Source organism: Oryx dammah, unplaced genomic scaffold (assembly GCF_014754425.2).
Source record: "Oryx dammah isolate SB20612 unplaced genomic scaffold, SCBI_Odam_1.1 HiC_scaffold_29, whole genome shotgun sequence".
Taxonomy (NCBI): Eukaryota; Metazoa; Chordata; class Mammalia; order Artiodactyla; family Bovidae; genus Oryx; species Oryx dammah.
This window is the reverse complement of record NW_024070213.1, coordinates 42275022-42293247: the sequence shown is the minus strand read 5'-3', so window position 1 is coordinate 42293247 and position 18226 is coordinate 42275022. Positions and strand designations below refer to the sequence as shown.

General features: G+C 41.1%; 1 protein-coding gene across 1 annotated transcript in view; it reads left to right on the top strand.

The window, feature by feature from the left end:
- Nucleotides 1-3139: 3139 nt before the first annotated feature.
- Nucleotides 3140-18226, top strand: part of LOC120858548 (synaptotagmin-10-like) — a 114730-nt gene continuing 99643 nt past the window's right edge. The window contains exon 1 of the mRNA XM_040234676.1: nucleotides 3140-3413. Coding sequence (XP_040090610.1) covers nucleotides 3263-3413 — 151 coding nt within the window. The 5' untranslated portion in view covers nucleotides 3140-3262. The remainder of the gene's footprint in view (nucleotides 3414-18226) is intronic.

Sequence of the window (18226 nt, the reverse complement as noted above, 5' to 3'; positions counted from 1 at the left end):
CTGAGGGGCCTTCCATACAGAATCCCCTCTATGCCCCCATTTCTTGTTTGTAGAAAGAGAGGCTTTAGTCTTCAAAATCTTTACTGAGCTTCAGAGAGTAAGCTCAAGCAGTTAGTGATTAGGACAACAGAGTCATTAAGCTCCTAATTCTTCCTGAAGGGATATAGATACAATTTAATGCATATCTTTGAGCTTTTGTGTGGAAACTAAGACCCCACCAAGGTGGAGGATGGTGACTACATGCTGACTACACACATGTAGGCCCCAGATTGGAGCCGGAAGATTGAGGTTTCCCAAACATCACCCTATTATCTCACCACCAACCTGTTACCAAGTCCAGACTCACTCTGCTCACCACATGACAGGTCAATAAATCCAAAAGACTAGGTGTTGAGGTAAGGAATATAACTTTATTTGGAAAGTTGTCTGGCCAAGAAGATGGCAGACTAATATCTCAAAATAACCATTTTATTGGAATTGGGAAACCAGTATCTTTTACAGAAAGGAGAGGGGGAAGCAGTGAGGAAGTAAAGTAAAAAGTCATTAATCCTGCAAATATTTCCAGGAATGGCCAGTCTCAGGGAGGGGATAAGTTAACTTCTTCCTTCTTGTAGCCATCCACAAGTGAGCAGGGTCCTGAACAAAGGCACTTTGGTTTAACATTCAGACAAAGGGGCAGGGTTTCGCAAAGCAGGCCATTATGTATGACTATAATAACAAAAGCAACAAAAAGCAAAGATTAAAGTCAAAGAAACAGATCCAAAACAAGGAGTCAAAATTGGTTCTTCCCTATCAACCAATCAGAAGAATGTCCACAGTTCTTTCCTAACGTCTTTAAAAACTCTTGCTTGAGCATAATCTGCCTGTTCTTGCTTAATGCCCAAATAAATGCTTACTACTTTGCTGCAAACACCCACTGTCAGAGTTTGGCTTTCTATAACATGGGCACCAGTGCACTTATTTAATAACAGCTTCAAACATAGTAGATATTTAAGGTTTCTTAAATTGACAGTGAAGTTGTTTCTTTAGTCAATCTGATCTAAAAACAACCCAGATCGATGTGCATAAAAACAAAAAGCAAATGAAGCCAGCAGATTATACTTTGTCTTAATTCATGCAAGAAAAAATAGTCGTTAGTTATACCAGTTGTCCTATGAATCAGGTTAAAATGATTCAACTAATATATGCTCCCTACTGGGATGCTATGCCAAATGTTTACCCTAAGCTTTACCATAGTGTCCTTACAGAAGAAATAATTTATCACAAACTGTGGGATGGTTTAAAATAAAACTACCTATTCTTTGGGAGCAAAACCTGCCACCCCAAAATGTCTCTTGGGCACACAGATTATTCTGAGCTGAAAACAACACCCAAAAGACTCAGGAATAAATTTGAGAGTCCTGCTAGCTGCCTAAAGAATGTAGCTGGAGCTGTTCCAGGAAGGGAGCTATCATCAAAGAAAACTTTGTATGAACTACATGTGTAGACTGGGAGAAACCTAGCAAAATCTGTTTGTTAAAAGTCTCTTTGTCTCCTATTGTCTCTGTATGGCAGAGTAAACATTTGTTTACCAAGCATCTGCTTTTCCATCTCCTTGTGAATTGTCTTCCACTCCTCTGAGGTACCAAACGGATAACCCCAACGTCTTCTTTTGTCTTTAGCTGAAGAGGGCATTTAAGGTGAGGGCTTCAGCCATTTTGGTGAGTCACTCACTTTTCCTGAGTCTCTCCCATTGTACATTACTAGTTGTTGTTGTTTTTTTCTCCTGTTGATCTTTCTCACATCAATTTAATTCTTAGACCACCCTGAAGAATCAAGATGGGTAGAGGGAAATTTCTTCATCCTTAACATGAACAAATTCAGGATATTTCACTTCTAAAATATAGAATCCTTACCTAACAAAAGTTAAATCAATCTTCAGATTATAATATGGGATCAAACTCTGCCTGAAAACAATTTAAAAGCAATGTATATTTATTTCCTATAACCTTGTGGCACATGTTTATTAACATTATTTTGTAGCTTTAGCTCCATTCATTTGCGTTAGAGAATTATAAGAGTCTAAACGCTTCAGTCAGCCCTTTGACTTAATTAAAGCCCTGAAAGCAATTTCCTCAGGTTAAGCAATCTGTGTGACAGATTTGAACTTAACCCTTTTCCCCTTTAACACCTGTGCCTTGTCTTCTTCAGTACTTAAGTCACTTGATAGAGTGATAAAGGAGGTCAGGTTATGCAATCTCAATTGCCAATTGCATATTAATAACAAAATTCAAACTGAATATTAATACAAATAACATTTTGTTTTGTGGTCTCTTAAATTTAGTAAAAAAAAAATTAAATAGCAATGAACAACTTTGCCTATTCACTTTATTTATGCATTAAAAAAAACTGAACTGGGTAAATGGTAAATGCACCTCATGGAGAATTTTACTATTAGTAGTAAAAAGAGCTCTTAGGTTGAATATTCTGTTTCTAGACAATCATAGTTAGAAATCAAAAAGAAAAAAGAAGTCATTTCTAAGATGCTTTCCTGGGATGTCTTTTTTTCTTTCTGTAGACGTCTGGTTTGATCGCTCATCTACCAGGTATTTCGTTAACTTTTTCAGTTTGTTTTCAGTTGGCATGATCTTTTAAAGAAAAGTATTATAGAATCAGAGCACATCTGTAATCAAGAGGGGTTTTGGTAGGGGGGTACGGGGCTGGGAAAGGTATCCAGAAAACCAAGATTTCTCACCAACCTGCGCGCCAGAAGAGCATCTCTGGCCTCAGCAGGAAAACCCAGCAAGGGCGCCCAGCGGCGCCTCCTCCGTTGTCTCCCGCTTCCCCGGTTGACTAGAGAAGGGGTCACCAGACCCGCGCCAGGCTGCGATTGGACGCGCCGTCGTCAGGCACCCTCCAGAAACACAAACGCTTCTGCAAGTGAAGGGCTTTAGGTTTTTTACGTCTCCCCGCGCTCCTCTCCGCTCTCCATGCCAGGTCTCTCTGGCTTGCTTGGGCTCGTTCGCGCGGCCTGAGAGTTAGCAATAACCTCGCTGCCGCCTGCGCCTAGCTCTAATTCCTGCCCCAGCCTCTCCACCTTCTCTGGAGCCCTCTGCTCCCGCCATGGGGCCAACCTGGGGCTCCTAAGAGTTGTCGCCTCTTAGCTGAGCGCTCTTGGGCCAAAGTCTCCGAGGGCGGGATATGACTTAGGGCGCTAGAGGGGTCAGCACAGAGGTAACTGGAAGGGGAACGAACAGCTATCTGGGAGAAACGAGGCCAAACGATGAGTTTCCATAAGGAGGACGGAGTGAGCAGCCTGTGCCAAAAGGCGCTGCACATCGTCACGGAGCTGTGCTTCGCGGGCCAGGTGGAGTGGGAGAAATGCTCGAGCATCTTCCCCCCGGACGGGGGCAGCCAAGGCGGAAGTAACACAGGTAACTGGGGAGGGCTCCGCTCGCGACCTCGCAGTCCTAGGGGACTCGCGCTCTCGGTCCTAAGCTCCTGGGTCCTGCGCCTTCCGCGCGGCGCCGGGGCTTCTTTAGGACGCCTAGCCTTCCTGTCTTACCCGTCTCCTTTGATTAGCTCCTGGCGGCTTCCAGTGTGGATTGTTCGGGTTTTGTCTTCTTGCCTCCATCTGTCTGGGTTCTTCCACTTCTCTGGTCCGCTTCGTCCCCGCTGCCGCCGTTTCTCGCTCCTAGGCTCCTGTACCCTCTTTCTCTGAGCTCTCCCACGCCTCCCATCTCGCTCCCAGAGAGGAGAGGAGAGCGCGGGCCGCGGCGTCCAGATCATTAGCCGAGCGCTGCCCGCGGGGGCCATTTGCCACCGGGACTCTGGCTGCCCTCGCTTTTGTCCCGCAGGTGGCGGGTCGCGGCTTGGGGAAGGGGCCAGGCCGAAGAATCCATACTTAGATGCAAAACAAAACAAAACAAGCAAAAAAAAAAAAAAAAAAAAAAAACCCGCCTTGGAAATGGGGCTGCGTTGGTCCCCGAGAACAGAAAGGAGCCCGGTAGGGGTAACCTGCAACCAATGTCATCTTCTCATTTGACAGTGTGCAAAACCTTTTAATATATATGAAATTCTAGGGCTTCTTGACAACGTTGGGCCAACAGCGGGGATGATCAACCCCATTTTTCGAGGCAACAGTTAAGGCTTAGAGGACAGACAGATTTAAGTGGAAGAAGGAAAGGTTTATAAATCCTTTCTACACAGGTGCTCATACAGCCCTTAATACAGGCATCCTCTCTGCCCCGTCAACAAACTTGGGGGTAAAAAACGGTGTGGGATGGAGGAGGCACACGGACCTTTAGAAATCTGAAGGTGGAAAGAAGTCTCAGGTAACAGATTTTTTGCAAAAGGAATGTGGATCATAGCAGAGCCACTCAGGGGTGATGCCTGGAGGGAAAGGACTTGTAACCACCTGCTCTGTGAAGTTTGTGTAGCCTATTGTGCCATTAATGGGGTCTAGCTGGATTCCTGGAGTTGCAGGCCGAGTTGAGTGCCATGGGAGAGAGTCCACATAGTTTTGGGAGATGAACACAGGTTTGGGGATTTTCGTTATCGGGCTGGAAGATTGTCATTCCTTCTGTAGGGTTTGTTTCTTTCCTTTTACTAGCCTGTCATTTTAGTCTTCTGGAGGGACCTCGTGGGTTGAGGGTAGTCAGGGCAACAGATGAGAGCTGGACCTTAGTTCAGCATGGAACCTTAACAGTGGAGAACACTGTATGCTAGGAAGGAGACAAGGAAGGCACAGTTAGTGGGTTCCCCATCCACTACCACCAAAGACAAAGAGAGAAAGGAGGGAGGTGGGGAACAAATGTGTTTTAACCTTTACAGTAACATTATTTAAGTGGAATATTTGTAATAGGAACCAAGAGAGGCTTCTGCCTGCCCTTGGCAGAACCTGAGGAGATGTTGCTACTTAGGCCCTGGAGAGGAATGATACATAATTGCTGCTGTACATATGCTGGAAACATAGACATTTTGTGAATCTTAATAAACACAGCAGAGTCTTTTCCCGTTTGTTCAGCAGGTGTTACATTTCTAGGAGTGTGTGAAATTCAACTACTAGTTGAAGTCACTGGCTGAATATTACATATATGCTTGTCTTGTGTATAGTTGCTCATTATGAGGTAAACACTCAAAATAGTTTGAACTTAAAGTCTTCTGTGGTAATTGGATAAGTTGCTCTGAAATGTCTGATGATACACATGCTAAAGATAAGACTCGGAGATGGAAGTGCAGTGAAAGAAATGAGAGTATTTAAACGATCTGAACTTTGGTCATTTAATAGGTGATGCTGTGGATAAAACTCCTGATTTCCACTCCACCCCCAACCCCAGCCATTGTGATCATACAGCAAATAGTGGTTTTCTGGGCCTTAGATTGGCTAGTAATGAGGAAAATCTGAAGACTGGAAGCCAAATACTAGCTTTTAAATCTTTATAGATACACAATTATGGCCTTCAGGTGGGCTTCCCAGTGGCTCAGTGGATAAAGAACCTGCCTGCTGTGCAAGAGATGCTGGAGATATGGGTTCGATTCCTGGGTCAGGAAGATCCCCTGGAGGAGGGCACAACAACCCACTCCAATATTCTTGCCTAGAGAATCCCATGGACAGAGAAACCTCTTGGGCTACAGTCCCTAGGTCTCAAAGAGTCGGACATAACTGAAGCAACCTAGCTCAGCACAGCTTAAGGTAAAACACAGCATATGAATTGTAGAGAGAATTCTGAACTTGTTCTAAGCCTTATAGGAAGTAATTGTAATCCTAATTCCTTTCAGATTTGTGCCTGGGAACAAAAATGGAGCAAAACAAAATCTCAAACAATTACATGGGTATTTTTCTTCCTTTAAGTGAAAATATGTACTATTCACATTGGGTATTCAATTTAATATATGAATATTAATTGAATGATTACCACTAAAAAAGATATCCTTCTAGGTTGCGTATGAGATATAAGGATGTAGAAACTTGTTTTACACTTTCCATTTGTAAATCCATACAAAAATAAAAAGTAAAATAATCTGCAAATAAGCTCCTATTACTAATAGATATCTATGAAATGTATCAAAGATTAATTATCAAATCTTTAGCTATATTAATTAGCTACTCAGCCTCACCTTGTTCTTTGTAGTAGATTTTCTTATGCACTTGTTCTAGCAAGTGATACTTGACTCACTGTTTGTTTAATGAGAAACACATTATGGTAAGAGGACATGGACATTGAATAGAATGATGGTTTTTTACTTTCAGCACTGCCCAGATGGTGTCAGTTATTCTAAGGTTGCAACAACAATTGCAAACTTCCAGATTGTGCATGATTTTAGATTCCTTAATGCAGGGGTTGGGGGAGAGAAGTTCAGGTACAGGGCTTTCTTGGTCTCCTTGGGTGATTGAATCCAGGAGGCCCCACAGATACCAAGGTTTATGATGCTCAAGTTCCTTACATAAAATGCTGTAGTATTTGCTGTAACACTTACTTCCATATACTTTAAGGGCTTCCCTTGTAGCTCAGTTGGTAAAGAATCTGCCTGCAGTGCAGGAGACCCAGGTTTGATCCCTGAGTTGGGAAGATCCCCTGGAGAAGGAAATGGCAACCCACTCCAGTATCCTTGCCTGGAAAATCTCATGGACAGAGGAGCCTGGTGGGCTGCACTCCATGGGGTCACAAAGAGCCAGGCACGACTGAGCAACTAACACAGATACCAAGATTTATGATGCTCAAGTTCCTTACATAAAATGCTGTCGTATTTGCTATAGCACTTCCTCCCATATACTTTAAATAATCACTGGATTACCTTTAATACCTAAATCATCAAGAGGTACTTCTAATACCTCTTCATCTTCTTGATGTATATAATACCTTCATCAGGGTATTATAAGTACCTCTTGATGAAGGTGAAAGAGGAGAGTGAAAAAATTCAAGCTGGCTTAAAATTCAACATTCAAAAAACTAAGATCATGGCATCTGGTCCCATCACTTCATGGCATGAAAAAATGAAATGAAAGTTGCTCAGTCATGTCTGACTGTTTGTGACCCCATGGACTCTACAGTCCATGGAATTCTTCAGGCCAGAATACTGGAGTGGGTAGCCTTTCCCTTCTCCAGGGGCTATTCCCAACCCAGGGATTGAACCCAAGTCTCCTGCATTGGAGGGGAATTCTTTACTAGCTGAGCCACCAGGGAAGCCCACTTCTTGGCATATAGATGGGGAAATAGTGAAAGACTATTTTCTTGGGCTCCAAATCACTGCAGATGGTGACTGCATATATGAAATTATAAGATGCTTGTTCCTTGGAAGAAAAGCTATGACAAACCTAGACAGAGTATTAAAAAACAGAGACGTTATTCTGCTGACAAAGGTCCATATAATCAAAGTTATGATTTTTCCAGCACGTGAAAGTCACTCAGTCATGTCTGACTCTTTGCGACCCCATGGACTGTAGTCCATGAAATTTTCCAGGCCAGAATACTGAAGTGGGTAGCCTTTGCCTTCTCTAGGGGATTTTCTCAACCCAGGGATCAAACCGAGGTCTCCCACATTGTGAGTGGATTCTTTACCAGCTGAGCCGCAAAGGAAGCCCAAGAATTCTGGAGTGGGTAGCCTATCCCTTCTTCAGCAGATCTTCCCAACCCAGGGACCGAACTGGGTTGTCCTGCATTGCAGGCAGATTCTTTACCAACTGAGCTATCAGGGAAGCCCTCATATATGGCCGTGAGAGTTGGACCATAAAGGCTGATTGCTGAGGAATTGATGCTTTTAAACTGTGGGGTTGGAGAAGACTCTTGAGCATCGTTTGGACTGCAAGGAGAACAAATCAGTCTATCCTAAAGGGAATCAATCCTGAATATTCTTTGGAAGGATTGATGTTGAAGCTCCAATACTTTGGCCATCTGATGCGAAGAGCTGACTCATTGGAAAAGACCCTAATGCTGGGAAAGATAGAAGACAAGAGGAGAAGAGAACAACAGAGGATGAGATGATTAGATAGCATCATCAGCTCCATGGACCTGAGTTTGAGCAAGTTCCGGGAGATGGTAAAGGACAGGGAAGCCTGGCGTGTGTAGTCCATGGGGTCACAAAGAATGAGACACGACTGAGTGACTGAACAACAACGTCTAAATCAAGGTAAATGATATGTCACTCATTCATTTGGTGCTCAGCCATGTCTGACTCTTTTCGATCCCATGGACTGTAGCCCTCCAGGCTCCTCTGTCCATAGGTTTTCTCAGGCAAGATTACTGAAGTGGATTACCATTCCCTTTTCCAGAGGATCTTCCTGACCCAGGGACTGAACCCGGGTCTCCAGCATTGCAGGCAGATTTTCTTCCATTTGAGCTACCAAGGAAGACCCATATAAAGGCAATGTGGATAGTTGCCTGTTTGACAATCCAATTTTTTTTTTAAACTTCCTGAATTTTTAAAAATACTTTCAACCTGTGGATGATTGATTGCATGGATGTGAAACATGGATACAGAAGACTGATTGTAAGCCTAAAGTTACTTTACCTTAAAGAAGTCATGAATCTCATATAGAAATAAAATATTCTTCTACTGTTTTTTTTTTTTTAATACCAGTAAAGAAGAGGCTTCACCATTCTCTTTACCATTTACTGCAATAGCAGTAGCAGAAGCGGTGATAATGTTATTGACTTGAGAATCAAGCAGTCAAGTTGACAGAGTCTATATTTTAGTAAACTTTACAGTAACTTAACTGCAGATGGCAATACTGGTTAATTTACTCTTTTGACAAAGTTTTTTTCAGAGATATTATTGATGTCAACATTACTAGTACACTAGAAAGTTCATTGTGTGCAGTTTTTTAGAAAATCAGATTTTTGCAGTCTTTTTACCACTGATTCTCCCCCTCCAAAATAGACAAGTCACCCACTAAATTCAATAACATAAAATAGAACTTAATACTCTAATATTTAGGGAAAATACAAAACAGTATATTGGCCTATTGCCTTAAATGTAATTTTTCATATATACTGTGACTGAATATACATAATAGTTTTTGAACTGGATTTAAGTTCATTTCTGGTCTTTAATTGCTGCTCCATATCCAAATGCTTGTGAGATTTTAGGAAATTTCATTACTTAAGAAGACCTCCCATTCGGAAGGCTGTCTTTTCACTTTGCTTATATTGTCCTTTGTTGTGCAGAAGCTTTTAATTTTAATTAGGTCCCATTTGTTTATTTTTACTTTTATTTCCAGAATTCTGGGAGGTGGTTCATAGAGGATCCTGCTGTGGTTTATGTCGGAGAGTGTTTTGCCTATGTTCTCCTCTAGGAGTTTTATAGTTTCTGGTCTTACATTTAGATCTTTAATCCATTTTGAGTTTATCTTTGTGTGCGGTGTTAGAAAGTGATCTAGTTTCATTCTTTTACAAGTGGTTGACCAGTTTTCCCAGCACCACTTGTTAAAGACAAAATAGCAAATGAAGCAACTGATAAACAACTAATCTCAAAAATATACAAGCAACTCCTGCAGCTCAATTCCAGAAAAATAAATGACCCAATCAAAAAATGGGCCAAAGAACTAAATAGACATTTCTCCAAAGAAGACATACGGATGGCTAACAAACACATGAAAAGATGCTCAACATCACTCATTATTAGAGAAATGCAAATCAAAACCACAATGAGGTACCACTTCACACCAGTCAGAATGTCTGCAATCCAAAAATCTGCAAGCAATAAATGCTGGAGAGGGTGTGGAGAGAAGGGAACCCTCCTACACTGTTGGTGGGAATGCAAACTAGTACAGCCACTATGGAGAACAGTGTGGAGATTCCTTAAAAAATTGCAAATAGAACTGCCATATGACCCAGCAATCCCACTGCTGGGCATACACACTGAGGAAACCAGAATTGAAAGAGACACATGTACCCCAATGTTCATTGCAGCACTGTTTATAATAGCCAGGACATGGAAACAACCTAGATGTCCATCAGCAGATGAATGGATAAGAAAGCTGTGGTACATATACACAATGGAGTATTACTCAGCCGTTAAAAAGAATACATTTGAATCAGTTCTGATGAGATGGATGAAACTGGAGCCGATTATACAGAGTGAAGTAAGCCAGAAAGAAAAACACCAATACAGCATACTGGCGCATATATATGGAATTTAGAAAGATGGCAATGATGACCCTGTATGCAGGACAGCAAAAAAGACACAGATGGGTATAGTGGACTTTTGGACTCAGTGGGAGAGGGAGAGGGTGGGATGATTTGGGAGAATGGCATTGAAACATGTATAATATCATGTAAGAATCGAATTGCCAGTCTATGTCTGATGCAGGATATGGCACGCTTGGGGATGGTACACGGGGATGAGCCAGAGAGATGTTGTGGGGAGGGGGGTGGGAGGGGGGGTTCATGTTTGGGAACGCATGTACACCCATGGTGGATTCATGTCAATGTATGGCAAAACCAATACAGAATTGTAAAGTAAAATAAAAAAATAAATTAAAAAAAAGAAGACCTCATAAATGCAGCTAATCAAACCCCCTTAAACTCATAGTCACATCACAACTGTGCAGACCTAACCATAATTTAAAAATTTTATATAAACATTTAATTCCTCAATGTTTTAAATTTACATTTTACACTTTTAATTTAGTACTAAAATTCAAAAATAAAAATGTAAACAAATTCTTCTAAATTCATATATGTGTTCTTCATTTTCTCAAGATGTGGGAACAAGTAGGTATTTATATGGCAAACACTTTCGTTGAAGTTACTTGACTAATAAAAACAGAGATGGCTAAGTACAAAAATCAAAATAACATGATTTCTGAGAATAATGCATTTTAGGTCTGTCATAGTTTAAAATGAGTAAAAGGACTTTATAGGTTTTCTCTACAGATAGAAAGCAAATGATTACCAATTAATTTAATTATTTTGTATCACTAGTAGTAATGAGTTTTACACATTCTAATGATTGTATAAAGAATTACAGTTTAGAAACATAGTAGGCATGTTAGGATTAATAGAAATCCTTGAGCGTTGTAGGTTTCAAAAAGTAACTGAACCACAGTGAATTCAAACCTGTAGGCACATTTGAAGGATGCACCAGAGGGTTTTTTCCTTCCCCATATTGATACTCCACTGAAGAATGGCCAGCTTCTACTATTTCTAGTCTCATATTTACATGATCTTCAGCACATATTGTGCTTGATCTCAGTTGCTTCTAGGCAAATGGATGACTATCTTGGCTTCAAAGGCCAAGCAAGTATCAGCAAACATCCAGTACTCTTCACTGTGAGATATCAATATTTTGGCTGTATTACCATGATTTATTTTTTGCCTTAAACTTTTTTCCACTTTGAGACAAAATTAAGATATGTGTTTCCTCTCTATATGAGCTGTGAATTTCAGAAATGATTCTTTCAAGAGCAATTTAATATACAGAGTATATAGCTGTCCATTTTATCCAAATCAGATTTTCTTTAAAACTTAATCATCATTGTAATCTTGTTTTATGGAGGAAAATTGTTGTTATTGGGAATACATCTTCATTTATTTAAAAATTGTTTTTGTCTAAAGAGTTGTCAGAAAATGAACATTATCATAAGTGTTTAATGGACTTTCCAATTTCAATTTCAATAATCTATATTTTGAAAATATAATTATGTTTTTCCTGATCTACCTTTTATTCTGTTAATGACATTAATTGAATAGGCTGTAAACACTTTGGGGGCAGTGGCTTGTTTATTGTTTTATCCTCAGTGCCTAGAAAAAAACTGTGGCTTGTTAAGAGTTTCAATAAATATTTATTGGATACTGAGAGAATGAATAATTGAATTAACGTATTTATCCTCAAGAAGCCTCAATATCATTAACTGTATAACAGTGGGTGCTATTTAATCACCTCCCAATCCCTTCTGAAACTCAGTCAGTTCAGTTCAGTCACTCAATCATGTCCGACTCTTTGTGACCCCGTGGACTGCAGCACACCAGTCTTCTCTGTCCATTACCAAATCCTGGAGCTTGCTCAAACTCACGTACATCCAGTTGGTGATGCCATCCAATTGTCTCATTCTCTATTGTCCCCTTCTCCTCCCACCTTCAAACTTTCCCAGCATCAGGGTCTTTTACAGTGAGTCAGTTCTTCATATCAGGTGGCCAAAGGACTGGAGCTTTCAGCTTCAGCATCAGCCTTCCAGTGAATATTCAGGACTGATTTCCTTTAGGATAGACTGGTTTGCTGTCCTTGCAGTCCAAGGGATTCTCAAGAGTCTGTTTCAACAGCACAGTTCAAAAGCATCAATTTTTGGTGCTCACCTTTCTTTATGGTCCAACTCTTACATCCATACATGACTACTGGAAAAATCAAATCACAGCTTTGATTATAGGGGCCTTTGTCGGCAGAGTAATGTCTCTGCTTTTTAATACTCTGTCTAGGTTTGTCATAGTGTTTCATCCAAGGAGCAGGTGTCTCTTAATTTCATGGCTGCAGTCACCATCTGCAGTGATTTTGGAGCCCCCCAAAATAAAGTTTCTCACTGTTTCCATTGTTTCCCCATCTATTTGCCATGAAATGATGGGACTGGATGCCATGATCTTAGTTTTTAAATGTTGAGTTTTAAGCCAACTTTTTCACTCTCCTCTTTCACTTTCATCAAGAGGTTCTTTAGTTCCTCTTCGCTTTCTGCCATAAGGGTGGTGTCATCAGCATATCTGAGGTTATTGGTATTTCTCCTAGGAATCTTGATTCTAGCTTCTGCTTCATCCAGCCTGGCATTTCACATGATTTACTTTGTATATAAGTCATTTTTGAACTTCAATTTTGAATTTCTGAAAATAAGTTGTATATATTTGTATCTTTGTGTCTATGGTGTCCAATACAATATTCTATGTAGATAATATACCACTTATTCAGTTTTTTGATAATGGCAAAAATTAGAGCACTTAGGCATTTACAAGCTAGAGTATGATAAGCAACATACTCAAAGTAACTGAACTTTGGATGTCCATTCACTTCCTGAGTGTATTCAGGTAGAACTATGACTCCATGGCTCAACTTATGTGTTACATAATAAATGTATTGAATTTATTAAAGTTTTAGAAAAGTGGGAATATCTGTTTAATATACCCATTCACAATAGTAAAAGGAAAGTCTGTTCATTTGCTTATGTAAGAAGTAGCACAGAGAAAAAATAATCATATTATTATTCAAACTGCTGTTAGTCATTCCAGTAAGAACTAGAAATCATCATTTTGCAGTTGTGAAAACTAAGGCAGGAAAAGTTAGCAACTTCCCCTCGATCACAACTAATTAAAGATGTGGCTAGGATAACAATGCTGGGCTCTTTAGATCCTGTCTTAGGCTCAACAAAAAGTAGGCATAAAAAGAGATCCTAGGGCCATCCATGGTGCTAAAGCACACTAGAGCAACATCAATTTCCTCTGTTGGTATAATACCCAATACTGTTCAAGTTTAGAAACAGAATTCCTGAAGAGAGCTTCTAAAAAGAGTTATTTTCTTTTCCCTCACAATATTAAATATCCTAGTGACCACTGAAGCTGTAAGAGCTGACATTAACATAGCTTAGGTAGACTGTCAGAAAGTAAAGATATATATATATAAAGATATATATATAAAGATATATATATATATATATATATATATATATATAAAAATTATTTCCTGGATTTGTGCTGTGGTGGCCTAAGAGCTAAAAGGTAAAATCATCTAGAGGGAGTGGTAAGGGAAAAGGAACTGATACATAACTTTTTCCCATTCAGATGGGTCCCAAAGTGTTATAATCTACTGTTAAATATTCTGTTATTGAATAGAGAACATGATAGCTTTTAAAAACTTGTAAGTCAGTTTGTCCATACTGCAAGGTTATTTTAATTTAACAATGAGGACCGTTGTTTTCTCTTCAGTGTCCATTGTTCCTTTAGTTGTGTTTAAATAGTCACACATTTATAGGTATAGTGAACAAAACAATATTAAGTGATATATTATCATTTTGAATATATTATAATATGAGTTGTTAATATATGTGAGAGGTAGTTTTAGCATTATGCTTTTTTCCGACAAATAATTACTGAGCTCTTACTATGTGAAAGCCACTGTGCCAAACATTAAAATGTACTGGTACCATTAAATGTGCATAGTATCTCAACATAAATGTAGAGTTAGTATATAATAATAGATTGTAAATTATTTACTCAATTATGAATATATGTAAAGATTTAAAAATAAATTTGGCTAATTTAAGGATATTTGATACCATGCTTGATACTGCCAGGCAGGCTTATTTCTCTCCCTTGATTTTTGTCTCCTCATAACAAAGATTTGGAATGAAAGACTAATTACAGCTCAAGCAGGCAGGATTTCTCAGCCCCTGTCTCTTCATAGTAAGCATTCAAAACAATGGTAAGGTTACAGCTCAGTTATAGCTCAAGCAGAGGGTGTTTTTTTTTTTTTTTTTTGTATATGTATATTTTATTTTATTTTTTTACTTTTATTTTTTTTTTACTTTTATTTTATTATTATTATTTTTTTTACTTTACAATATGGTTTTTATTAAACAGACAAGGGATAGTACACTCCTGAGATGTGGGGACAAGCCAACCCTGAAGTAGTGGCCACGATCCCTCTTGGCTTTCCCTTTTTATATTTCCTGTCTCCTCTTGGTTCTACCCTGTACAAAATGCAAATGGGCCAATCAGGGAAGGGGCGGTATCTGGTGACATGCATAATAGGGCTTTTATGTATTCATCTAGATGGGTGCAGACTGAGAGTTTTGATAGACAGTTGCAAGTTATATAACAACAGACTCTATTGTGCGTGTCTTTCCCATAATTCAGTCTGTTATAATCAGATATATGTATGTATAGAATATTTATGAATACCTAATGGACTCCTTGGACTTCAAGGAGATCCAACCAGTCCATTCTGAAGGAGATCAGCCCTGGGATTTCCTTGGAAGGAATGATGCTAAAGCTGAAACTCCAGTACTTTGGCCACCTCATGCGAAGAGTTGACTCATTGGAAAAGACTCTGAAGCTGAGAGGGATTGGGGGCAGGAGGAGAAGGGGATGACAGAGGATGAGATGGCTGGATGGCATCACTGACTGGATGGACGCGAGTCTGAGTGAACTCTGGGAGCTGGTGATGGACAGGGATGCCTGGCGTGCTGCCATTCATGGGGTCGCAAAGAGTCGGACATGACTGAGCAACTGAACTGAATGGACTCCTAGGAGCCTAAGGTCACTTAAGGAAGTCCCTGTTGTTAGTTTGTATCCATTGTGTGCCTAGGGTACCTGTGCAGGAGTTGGAAAAGTTTCTGGGGTTATTTTTGTAGCATATCTGTGAGCACTCGGCCTGTCTGGAATGGGATTTAGAGATCAGCTTGTATCCTTTTCAGTTAGGCCACCTCTTGTTGCTCATGCCTAACTTCCTACCTAACAATACCATTTCATTGAATTTAGGATGCTGTGGATTACAAGGCACACCATTATTTTATATTACACCAGGAAAATCAAAAAAGAAGAGTACAAAAATTAAATTATGACTTGGTGCTTTTTCATCACGTAGAATTTTTAGTTTACACCTATGGAAAAATTTCTTTTAGAACACACATAAATTTTAAAAATCCTATATCACTCTTGTACAAGTATAAAAAGGGAAACAAAACAACAATAACAAAAAGGAAAACATAAAAGACAAATAGATTAAAATAATTTAAAAGGTAAAGTACTGAGTCTGATTCTTCTCAATGGTGATACTTTTATTTATCCACTCATTATTGGACTCTATGGCATCAAAAATACTGTCAAGACTAGTAATGATCCATTTTTTCCCTTAAAGGAACTCATTATTGTGCTAAGTTGCTTCAGTCATGTCTCTTAGCAGTCCCATTGTAGCATGCCAGGCCCCTTTCCCTATGGGATTCTCCGGGCAAGAAAACTAGAGTGGTTGCCATGCCCTTCTCCAGGGAATCTTCCTGATCCAGGGATTGAAGCTATGTCTCATCTCCTGCATTGGCAGGCAGGTTTTTTTTTTTTTTTTTTTTTAACCACTAGCACCACCGCAAAGTCCTAGAGGAATTCAAAAGGGATATAAATACTAGTGTTGCTGTGCTCTAAAGCTAGCTAACAATACTTTCTGCGGGGCGGCACGGAGCGGATGCGAAGCAGATGTGAAGTGTGATGGTACGGCGGCATGTTGGTCAGTAGGAAGAGCTGGGCCACTCTGTCTAGGTGAGCCGGGGTCCTGACTGCTCTGGGGGCCACAGGGTCAGGGCCACACCACGCAGCCCCTGGGGTTCTGGCCCTCCTTCCTCCTTGGGGACGCAGGCCCAAGCAGGCTGCCTGCGGAGGGCTGTCCAGCCTGGAGAGGCTGCTCTGGGGGCTGGGAAGGTGGTCAAGAGGTAAACGGCCAAGTCACAGCTTCTGAGCCACCCCTGACTGCTTGTCTTTCTTTGGAGAGTCTGAGAGGTACCTCCCGGGAGGAGGCGGCCACACTGCCTCACAGGGTCAGTGAGTAGGCCAAGGGGGCAGGTGCCCTCCCAGGGATGAGGCTCAGGCTCTGGGTGCAGCATTTTGGGGTGCTGTCAGGGCTGGGAAACCTCACACTTGGTGCTCTCCGTCTCTGCGCTTCAGTCTTCAGTCAAGAGCGGGGCCTTCAAAGGGTCCAGGAACTAGGTGTCTCATCCTTGTCTGCTGGACAACTAATCAGGGTCAGAGAAGCCTGGTGGATGGGTATCCAGGAGGCAGCACCCTTATGTAATTGCAGTGCCAGGCTGCTTTGGCACAGGAGCGGCCGGGAGGAGCTATCCCACGTCCGAGGTCAGGGGCAGCGGCGGAGAGGAGCTACCCCACGTCCAAAGTCAGGGCAGTGGCTGAGAGGAGCTACCACATGCCCGAGGTCAGGGATGGTGGACAAGAGGAGCTACCCCACGTCCAAGGAGCGGCAGCTGCATGGGCGCAGGAGGGCCTAGAGGAGCTACTCCACGTTCAAGGTCAGGAAGGGCTGCTGTGAGGAGATACCCCTGGTCCAAGGTAAGGAGCAGCAGCTGCGCTTTGCTGGAGCAGCTGTGAAGAGATACTCCACCACTAAGGTAAGAGAAACCCAAGTAAGATGGTAGGTGTTGCAAAGGGCATCAGAGGGCAAACACACTGAAACCATAATCACAAAAACTAGCCAATCTGATCACATGGACCACAGCCTAGTCTAACTCAATGAAACTGAGCCATGCCATGTGGGGCCACTCAAGACAGACGGGTCATGGGGGAAAGGTCTGACAGAATGTGGTCCACTGGAGAAGGGAATGGCAAATCACTTCAGTTTTCTTGCCTTGAGAACCCCATGAATAGTATGAAAAGGCAAAATGATAGGATACTGAAAGAGGAACTCCCCGGGTCAGTAGGTGCCCAATATGCTACTGGAGATCAGTAGAGAAATAACTCTAGAAAAAATGAAGGGATGGAGCCAAAGCAAAGACAATACCCAGCTGTGGATGTGACTGGTGATAGAAGCAAGGTCTGATGCTTTAAAGAGCAATATTGCATGGGAACCTGGAATGTCAGGTCCATGAATCAAGGTAAATTGGAAGTGGTCAAACAGGAGATGGCAAGAGTGAATGTCAACATTCTAGGAATCAGCAAACTAAAATGGACTGGAATGTGTGAATTTAACTCAGATGACCATTATATCTACTACTGCAGGCAGGAATCCCTTAGAAGAAATGGAGTAGCCATCATGGTCAACAGAAGAGTCCAGAATACAGTACTTGGATGCAGTCTCAAAAACAACAGAATGATCTCTGTTCGTTTCCAAGGCAAACCATTCAATATCACGGTAATCCAAGCCTATGCTCCAACCAGTAACGCTGAAGAAGCTGAAGTTGTATAGTTCTTTGAAGACCTACAAGACCTTTTAGGACTAACACCCCCCAAAATTGTCCTTCTCGTTATAGGGGACTGGAATGCAGAAGTAGGAAGTCAAGAAACACCTGGAGTAACAGGCAAATTTGGCCTTGGAATACATAATGAAGCAGGTCAAAGGCTAATAGAGTTTTGCCAAGAGAATGCACTAGTCATAGCAAACACCTTCTTCCAACAACACAAGAGAAGACTCTACACATGGATATCACCAGATGCTCAACACCGAAATCAGATTCATTATATTCTTTGCAGCCAAAGATGGAGAAACTCTATACAGTCAGCAAAAACAAGCCCAGGAGCTGACTGTGGCTCAGATTATGAACTCCTTATTG